The sequence below is a fragment of the Xenopus laevis genome, chromosome 1L (assembly GCF_017654675.1).
Source record: "Xenopus laevis strain J_2021 chromosome 1L, Xenopus_laevis_v10.1, whole genome shotgun sequence".
In the NCBI taxonomy this organism is placed as follows: domain Eukaryota; kingdom Metazoa; phylum Chordata; class Amphibia; order Anura; family Pipidae; genus Xenopus; species Xenopus laevis.
Genome location: NC_054371.1, coordinates 158368529 through 158379061, shown reverse-complemented (window position 1 = coordinate 158379061; position 10533 = coordinate 158368529). Strand labels below are relative to the sequence as shown.

The window sequence follows — 10533 nt, the reverse complement described above, 5'->3', positions numbered from 1 at the left end:
GAGCAATGTAGTGTGGATTAGCACACCCACCTTCTAGGTCAGCAAAGATATGCCTGGTGCTTGACAAAGGGGGTGACCCCGAAACGTTGCTGTGCACTCCGCTTCAATAAATCACTGAAAACTTCATGCAGACCTGTGTGCCGTGAGGTTCTTTCTACACTACATCTCTGTACCAGAGGCCACCCCTTTAGACTAGAAGAAAAGAAATTTAATTTGAAGCAACGTAGGGGGTTCTTCACAGTCAGGACAGTGAGGTTGTGGAATGCACTGCCGGGTGATGTGATGGCTGATTCAGTTAATACCTTTAAGAATGGCTTGGATGATTTTTTGGACAGACATAATATCAAAGGCTATTGCAATACTAAACTCTATAGTTAGTATAGAAATGTGTATTTATCATTTATGTGAAAATAGGGAGGGGTGTGTGTATGGATGCTGGGTTTTCATTTGGAGGGGCTGAACTTGATGGACTATGTCTTTTTTCAACCAGATTTAACTATGTAACTTAAGGTGGCCATACACAATAAAATCTGCTTGTTTGGCGTTTATATCGGGATATAGAATTACAATGAAGAAAACGGGCGCCAACGGGTCATAGGACTGCATCAACTATCCAATGCGGTCCTCAATCACAGGAAAAATTAAACCTGCCTGATTGATATCAGGCATGATATCAATCGGGGGGACCAGTGGGAAGGACCGATAATCGGCAAGTTTAATCTGCCCATGTATGGCCACCTTTACTGGTTACACTGGCTGTAAACTACCCTCTTTAACTTATATGGCTTTGCCAAAGCTGCCCAAAAAAAACAAATATGACTGACACTTACCTGGTGTTGGCAATGCTTGCACACCATATTACTTGTAAGTCTCCCATGAAATGGATGCTGAGATTTCCAATGGCTAGGGATAGGGTAGACAGGCACTGAAAAGGATTTATGAGTAACTTAATGCTGTAAAATGCTATAACAGTGCATTTTGCTTGAATTTGCTCACTTGTTACTACTCTGGCATATAAAACACTCTATGAGAGCACAGGTTCTCCCGCTGTTACTAGTCTGTAATTCCCAGAACCTGTCAGCAACCACAGGCTGGAGAACCCAATATGCTGTAAACAACTTGTGAATTAAGTATATAAACCAAAATGGGCTTATGAATTTAAAAAAATAACTACCTTGTGTCCTGCAATGGATTTGCCCTTGATGTTCCAATGGCAACTGAAAAACAAAATCACAAACTTATGTAAAAAAATGGCTATGCAAAACATAAGGTCTGAAGGATCCACGGTCACTATGCAAAGTGTTCTGATGGCATAGATTGACCATTTCCTATTAAATGGCAATAAATTAGCACACTCAAAAATATGTACATCTATAGTCCATCACCAAGGACATATTAATGAGGATATGGCCACTTTCAACAAATGAAACATTAACCAAGATATCATGCAAGTATAGATAAAGACTAGGCTTACATCGCTGCTCCTCAACTCCCTTCATTGCACAGATCTTCAGGACACTTTTCTGTCTATATACATATACACAGGCTGATACTATAGCAATGATTAGTTATACAGCTTCTAGCTCAATTATTAACAAGCTGCAAAGACTAGTTGCATGCCAATATGTCGCTTGTACAGTAATAAAAAATAAAAACTGCAATACAGTTAAGGAAACGGTTATCCAGAAATCCAAAAGAAGTTCCCAAATATGCTATTAACAGTTCCCATAGAGTCCAATGAAAACAAGCAATTCCTTATTTGTTAGATGCACCCTAGGTACCAACCATTATGTATAAAAAAAAAATCACGTACCATCATTTAGGATTTTGCTTCAATTACAATCATATGAAAAGGTTTGGGTACCCCTCTTAATTCTTTGGAGTTTTGTTTCATTGGCTAGGCTTTCAAAGTACTTTTAATATATAACATGCCTTATGCAAACAGTAGTATTTCAGCAGTGACAAAGTTTATTGGATTAACAGAAAATATGCATCATAACAAAAGTAGACAGGTGCATAAATTTGGGCACCCCAACAGAGATATTACATCAATACTTACTTGAGCCTCTTTTTGCAAATGTAACAGCCTCTAGATGCCTCCTATAGCCTTTGATGAGTGTCTGGATTCATGATGGTGGCATTTCTGACCATTTGTCTATACAAATCTCTCCAGTTCAGTTAAATTTGATTGCTACTGAGTATGGACAGTCTGCCTCAAATCATCGCATAGATTTACGATGATATTCAAGTCAGGGGACTGTGATGGCCATTCCAGAATATTGTACTTCTCCCTTTGCATAAATGTAGATTTCGATGTGTGTTTAGGGTCATTGTAATGTTGGAATATCCAACCCTTGCATAACTTCAACTTTGTGACTTATGCTTGAATATTATCTTGAAGAATTTGTTGATAATGGGTTGAAATCATCGGACCCTCGACTTTAACAAGGGCCCCAGTTCCTGAACTAGCTGAACAGCCACATAGCATGATGGAACCACAAAATTCCACCAAATTTGACAGTAGGTAGAAGGTGTTTTTCTTGGAATGCAGTGTTCTTCTTCCGCCATGCAAGGCGCTTTTTGTTATGACCAAACAACTCAATTTTTGTTGCATACAACAAGCTACTGTTTGTGGCGTGAGTGCATAAAGAGCTTCTGTCGCATCACCCTGCCAAACAGAAGTTTTTTTGTACAAATTGCGCTAAATTGTAGAACGATGTACAGATACACCATCTGCAGCAAGATGTTCTGGCAGGTCTTTGGATGTGATCTTTGGGTTGTCTGTAACCATTCTCACAATCCTCCGCATATGCCGCTCCTGTATTTTTCTTGGCCTGCCAGACCTGGGTTTTACAGCAACTGTGCCTGTGGCCTTCCATTTCCTGATTATATATTTCTCGGAGATAACTTTTTGTAGCCTTCCCCTAAACTATGATACTGAACAATCTTTGTTTTCAGATCTTTTGAGAGTTGCTTTGAGGATCCCATGCTGTCACTCTTCAGAGGAGAGTCAAACAAAAGCACAACTTGCAATTGGTCACCTTAAATAAATGTTTTCATGATTGGACACATCTGCCTATGAAGTTCAAGGATTAACAAGCTAAACCAACCAATTTGGTGTTGCCAGTAATCAGTATCAGTTACATGCATTCAAATTAGCAAAATTACAAGGGTACCCAAATTTTTGCAGAGACAGTTTTTCACATTTGACTTAATTTCATACAACTGAATACTGCTTCACTAAAAATCTTTGTTCAGAAAACACCTCAATATTCAGATGTTCCTGGGAAATGAAAGACCAAAAATCTTTTTTGTTGAAAGTGGAATAGATTATTATGCAGGCTGAGAGGGGTTCCCAAACTTTTTCATATGATTATACTTATATGGGGATGCAGCTGGTTAATGCAAAATTATCTAGTACATAACATTAGGTGGATTGCTTAAGTCTGGTAGTATTTTGAACCTTAAATTTATGTTTGTTTCTCCATAATACAATACTGTGCTTGGACAACAAGAGACTTGTATTCTTAAAGGGAACCCGTTTTTGTGTCTGGGTGACAGGTCCACTTTAAGGGCAATTCGCCAGTATAGTGCATATAGATATAGTGAATAAATCTTAGTTAATTTAGTAGGAATGTACTTGAATATTAATACAAGTAAACCAAACTACTAATGTAACATCTATGAACACTTACTTCCAGAGAATCTAGGTCAAAAAGATGAGTGATATGAGGACGACGATCCCTCTCATCTTCTAATGATGAAGTTAACACATGGAACAGCTCATGGGCATCCTGCATAATCAGACCAACAAGTTAATGTATGTACCTATATGCATTACGGATGTAAAAAAGTAGCAAAAAAAAAAAAATGTATGAAGCTCTCATACATAGACTATATATATATATATATATACACATATATACATATATACATATATATATATATATATACATATACATATATATACATATACATATATATACATATACATATATATACATATACATATATATACATATACATATATATACATATACATACATATACATACATATACATATACATATATATATATATATATATATATATATATATATACACATATATACATATATATACATATATATACATACACATAGAATATATATATATATGAAATATTAATATTATTATATTAATTCTATCATTTACAAACACTTTGTCAAATGCTTTGTCATCAACTATTCTGTATCAGTGTATAGAGCAAGATATACGTGCAGGAAAATAATTTTAGTGATGAAACTCAGGCTGCAAACAACTGCTGTTGGTAGAGCCAAGCAACCCCTGCAGCGGCCAAAATCACTGCTTAGCCAAGCAGCATGCTGGTTAATAGCACTGTATGTAATCATACAGTTCATCACTCAATGAAACAATGTTTTCAATACAGTTCACAACACACAGAAATAATAAATACTCAAAAAAATATGTAAGTAGTAAAAAAATCATGTATTTAAAAGTTAATTAAAAACAGTGGAATCCTTAGCTGTAATAAAAGTTCATACACAAACATGCATAGGCCAATGTTAGTCACTTGATAGCACCACCTTAGATAGGCAGAGAATGTTAGTACAACAACACTCACAAAAATTTTAATTAGCAAAATAATACTACAAAAAGTTAAATAAACAAGGACTGCAGAAACGGATAGTTTAGCAAAATCACGTAAGATTACAGAACTAACTTGAATTAGCCTTTAAAGCTTCAATTATAGCAGTTTGAAGGTTTTTGTAAGCAGCAACAGGTGGACTGTTACAGTTTTGCTGATGGAAAAAGTCAATTAAACGTTAACTATTTATCAGTGAGGCTAGTGGTAGGCACTGGGTATATCTGTAGGACTTTGTAATGCTTAGAACTGTTTGCCCTCATCCACAATCCAGTTTTTCACATTCTGTTGGAACCATATTCAGGCTGCCATGCTGAAGTAATCCTTTCTGCATCTCCTGATAATAATGATCAGATGTCAGAGTTCTATCACTGACCTGCTCTTCGAAGGAAGAGATTTGCCATCTGTGAGCCCTGAGGACTTCCAAGAGAGGGCTAGCATCCAAAACCTCCTCCTCGGTACCCCCCTGGTTGGCCAGAGCTACAGGAGAATAGATAAAATTGTCCCAGGCTCTGAAATTATAGCTTCAACACATGATCTAAAATACCACATAAACACTAAATACTAATGCATCTGGGGGGTAACATTCAAATGATTTTTTTTTTTTACATTATGGCTGATATTTATATCATATAAAGAAAAACAGTAGCATTTGCCTTTCTTCACACCACGAGGAACTAAAAAAATATCTTGATAATATAACATTGCACTTTAAGGAGTTTTTTATGCAATATAATGTGAGCAACAATGTTCTCAGTTTTTATAGGATTAGAATAAACATTTTGTTTTTGAGCACTAGAATTCAAGGAAATGCTTTCCCATGTTTCCTCTTATGTTGACCATATGTTCTTGCAAAAAACTTTTTAAATACAAAATATAAGTCTGACAGTCACATTGCTTATAGTGTTAACATGTGCTGAATACATACAGTTTTAATTATAAGGGTTATAGTAATTACCTGAAAATCACTGTTGCTAGATTATGCACATATCATACAGTGAAAGTTAACTACAGAGGTTTAAAGGGATCCTGTCATCGGAAAACATGTTTTTTTCAAAACGCATCAGTTAATAGTGCTGCTCCAGCGGAATTCTGCATTGAAATCCATTTCACAAAAGAGCAAACAGATTTTTTATATTCAATTTTGAAATCTAACATGGGGCTAGACATTTTGTCAATTTCCCAGCTGCCCCTGGTCATGTGACTTGTGCCTGCACTTTAGGAGAGAAATGCTTTCTGGCAGGCTGCTGTTTTTCCTTCTCAATGTAACTGAATGTGTCTCAGTGGGACATGGGTTTTTACTATTGAGTGTTGTTCTTAGATCTACCAGGCAGCTGTTATCTTGTGTTAGGGAGCTGCTATCTGGTTACTTTCCCATTGTTCTTTTGTTTGGCTGCTGGGGGGGAAAAGGGAGGGGGGGTGATATCACTCCAACTTGCAGTACGGCAGTAAAGAGTGACTTAAGTTTATCAGAGCAGAAGTCACATGACTTGGGGCAGCTGGGAAATTGACAAAATGTCTAGCCCCATGTCAAATTTCAAAATTGAATATAAAAAAAGTCTGTTTGCTCTTTTGAGAAATGGACTTCAGTGCAGAATTATTCTGGAGTAGCACTATTAACTGATTCATTTTGAAATTTTTTTTTTTTCCCATGACAGTATCCCTTTAAGATTTGGTGCTGACATACAGGGGCCCATTTACGTAGCTCGAGTGAAGGAATAGAGGAAAAAAAAAATTCTAATTTTGAATGTTTTTTTTGGCTACTTCGACCATTGAATAGGCTACTTCGACCCTCGAATCGAACGATTCAAACTAAAAATCGTTAACCTATTCGACCATTCGATAGTCTAAGTACTGTCTCTTTAAAAAAAAATCTTCGACCCCCTAGTTCGCGACCTAAAAGCTACCGAAGTCAATGTTAGCCTATGGGGAAGGTCCCCATAGGCTTTGCTATATTTTTTAGCTCGAAGAAAAATCGTTCGATCGATGGATTAAAATCTTTCGATTCGAAGGATTTAATCGAACAATTTTTCATTAGATCGAACGAATTGCGGTAAATCCTTCGACTTCGATATTCGAAGGATTTCAATTCGGCAGTCGAATATCGAGGGTTAATTAACCCTCGATATTCAACCTTAAATAAATTTGCCCCACAGACAATGTTAAACCATGGAAGCTAACTTCAAAACGTTTAATAATGCTTGGAATACTTGTAATCCACTGATGCTGGAACTAGAACTGCCAGTATTATTGGGAAATACATTAAAACACCCTTCTCTAACAATGTGACACTCTTATGCACATCATTACCTTTTAGGAGATTCAGCAAGGTAACAGAAAGGTGCCGTTGCTCTGTAGTGCTGTGCTCCTCTCTGTACTGTGATGTGAAACCCGACAGCCAGCTGATGAAAGATGGGCAGGAAGCCAGACCCTGGAGCAGAGAGTTCATAAAACAGGTGTTTCCCAAATTTAATAGGCCTGGTACAAGACCTAAAAACAGTAAACAGGGTATGTTTATATGTAATGTCGCATTAGAATTCTTAATGATAAAACAAAGCTTTACCCAAAACAGTAATCTCTATAAAAAGGTCTGCCATTTGTGTGACATACGTTGTGTTGCTAGTTTTTTTTTCCAAAGGCACAGCAGGATAATGCCATCAGCTATTCCTCCTCCAAATTAAACACTAACATTAAAAACTATATACCCCTTTAATGAAGCACCTCTTACAAAAGAGACAAATAGACCAAATTCATCTTTCTACTCTGTTTTGCTGCCTTGGCATTGTTATAGGTATACTTTTTATATCTACTGCATTACATTTATAAAATATTGCTTTTTTTCTCACATTATGCCTGCCAAGTGCTGCATTTTGTAGCTTTACCAACCTCATTTACTTTTCTGCAAAAGTTTCTTCAAACATAAATGTTTCTCTTAGAACTGATGTGTATAGAAAACGGATCCGCACACACACAGTCGGGGAGTATACCCTTTTATTCAGCCACCAAACATTCAACGTTTCGGGGGGGGAACACCCACCCACCCTTCACCCGTCTCTTAGAACTGATACACCGGCAGATTAAAGCTGCTGCTATTGGTCCTTTAGACTGATTTGGTAGATTATCTGGCTGTGTAGGGGGCGTTCCGTTGGCCTCCTCAATCTATATCAGGCCAAAAATTGGCCAGATAGCTAAGGTTTGAAGTTTTTGGCAATTGACAACCACATTGGTTAGTTGATGTGGTCCTAGTCCCGTCGGCTCCCATTTCCTTTGTTGTAATCTGATCTTTTGGCCTTAGAGCGGATCTTATAGTGTATGGCCACGTTAAAGGTGGGATGTATTTCTAGTCAAGCATTATATAGCTTTATAAACAAAATCTAGCTTTATAAAGAAAGTCTTACCTTTCCTGTGTTTCTTTCTGTCCGATATGGGGCCCCACAAAACATATATTCCAGCAGCTAAAGCAGCTGCAATGCCACCAATCATACCCCAATTCTTCATCATGTTACACCTGCAGAGGAGACCAATCAAATGACTTCATACTACAGCTCCTTATTCTTTGAAAATATGGTTCATAGGTATATTCATACTGCACACTATTTCACAAATAAATTTGGAGAAAGTTTGTGTGCTTAACTGGAACAATTCAACATCAAAGTGGATTAGACTACACTGCAACCTCATTTAGAGAGCCCTGTAGATATGTCGTGTTATATATGGCTACTGATGATGTCAGAAGTAATCATTTAAAGGGGTTGTTCACCTTCCAAACACTTTTTTTCAATTCAGTTGTTTTTAGATTGTTCCCCAGAATAAAGACTTTTTTCCAATTACTTTCCATTATTTATTTTTTACTGTTTTTCCAAAATCTAAGTTTAAAGTTGAATGTTTATATCTCTGGCGTTTCAGTCTGGCAGCTCACTACTTTTGCAACATTGAGTTAAAACATTTCTCAGCGGCATCTCTCTGCAGTATTAGCAACTATTGTATCAATTCTAACAGCTGCCTGTAATGAAACCCAGAGATTCTGCTCATCAGGGACACAGATAAGACATGTATCAACTAAATGTATCCATTTAGAACAGTTTACAGGGTCGGCGACACCCCCATCCCAGAGCTGCTTCAGAAGGTGAAAAATGACATTTTACACTTCAATATCAGAAAAACGGTCACACATAGAAAATATTAAGTCATGGAAAAAGTCATTATTTCTAGTTATCTATCTGATAACAACTAGTTGTTTGAAGGTGAACCACCCCTTTAATAGATAATAAAATAAATATGATAGCCAGTTTCTAATTTGGCATTACAAGTACGCCTATACCTTGGGAGAGTGGTAGCCTGGGTTGGGTTTCAGCTTTCCAGTATTTAATCATCATTAATGTTAGTGTTTTAGTTCAGAGTGATCCTAGAAGGCACCACCGCTAGTCATTTATAGTTCAACTGTATTTATTACTTAATGAGCACCTGTTTGTGAATGTGGCGAGTTATAGATCCACCTAACTGCATACTTTTAAGAGCAGCTGATAATGGAAACTTCAACACGATTTATAAAAGTTTGTCCTTGTTTCTGCTACTACAGTGGGCTTGACTTTGCTGTATAATACTTCATGTTGTCAGGGGATAGACTGTACAGGTTGGAGAGGGTTTATTTTGGTCTTTAACGCTGACACTTACCCTTGGAAGGCAGGTGAATCCCCCAAACCCCTGTTATTATTGGAACGGTTTACTAAAACTGTATGTGTGCAGTGAAGGCAGGGGCGCTCCACCAATGAGGCGAGTTGAGACACTCGCCTCAGGCGGCAGCGCCCCCCTGGTTACCAGGGGCGGCAAAAATGCCGCTCCTGGTAACTAAGAGCCGAATTTCCGGTTTTCAACCCGGAAATTCGGCTCTTCTAGTGCAGAGAGCGCAATTGCGCTCTCTGCACTAGCGTCGTGCAGCGCCCCGACCCCCTCCTGCGCAGAAAATGTGAGCGCCGTGAGGAGGGGTCGGGGCGGCAACGGAAGGCCGCCTCAGGCGGCATAAAGGCGCGGATCGGCGCTGAGTGAAGGGCACTCATAACTCACTGGGGGGCACTAACCACCTGCCATTCCCTAGCCAACATAAAACAACAGACCACCCTGCTTCTGTAGCAGCTCTTACCTCCCTTGCGATCCGGTTGGAAGAGAACGAACTACGCAAGATTTCCAGCCACTGACAGGAGAAAGCTCAGGAGCGCAACAAGCTGCCAAATGTGTCCGCCTGCTCCAAGTATTGACTGGAGCACAGGACATTTCAGAGCTTGTGCTGTAAAGCAACTGCGTGTGACATCATCACTGAGCAGGAAGTGGCATGGAGCAGAGAGAGGAAGAGGAAGTCGAGCTGGCTTCAACACGCAAAGGCAGAGAAATGAGCAGAGGGTAGCTGCTAGTTCCAAGTTGAGAACAGGCCGTGGAGGACGTCACGCACACGCGAACGTCTCGGGGAACGCCTCCGTCACGTGACATTCGGCGCCTTCTTCAAATGGAGGTCAATCGGGGATTGCCTGGAGAAGAACCCTGCCACAGTGCTCCACTGAATGAGTATGTGGGTTGAGCTGGGCAGCATTAGGTTTTTTCTTGGGGCAGGATTTTACTCCGGTTTTTCCCTTACTGTAATATCGGGGTGCTTGTGAAATATGGGGGCGTTTACTATTCAGTGGAGGCTGTTAATCTTTTACATACTTGATGGCTTGTTGTGCTCCTAATATTAGGGGGTGATTACAGCCAGCTTCTATGTGACGTGTATTTAGATTTTGGGTGGTTGTGCTGATGAGTTTTGAGGGTTTTTTTTAAGGGAGGATATTGGGAGGGTATTGACTTTTTTGTGTACTTCCTGCCTGCCCTCTGCCCCCTCTGTGTTCCATGGCCTG

The 10533-nt window shown here is 38.8% G+C and overlaps 1 protein-coding gene across 1 annotated transcript; it reads right to left on the bottom strand.

The window, feature by feature from the left end:
• Nucleotides 1–4469: 4469 nt before the first annotated feature.
• usp30.L (ubiquitin specific peptidase 30 L homeolog) lies at nt 4470–10019 on the bottom strand. Its single transcript, NM_001097946.1, is given in 4 exon segments — nt 4470–5125; nt 6956–7135; nt 8044–8153; nt 9786–10019. Coding segments are annotated over 4 exon segments (642 nt in total). The 5' UTR covers nt 9917–10019; the 3' UTR covers nt 4470–4904.
• Nucleotides 10020–10533: the final 514 nt, after the last annotated feature.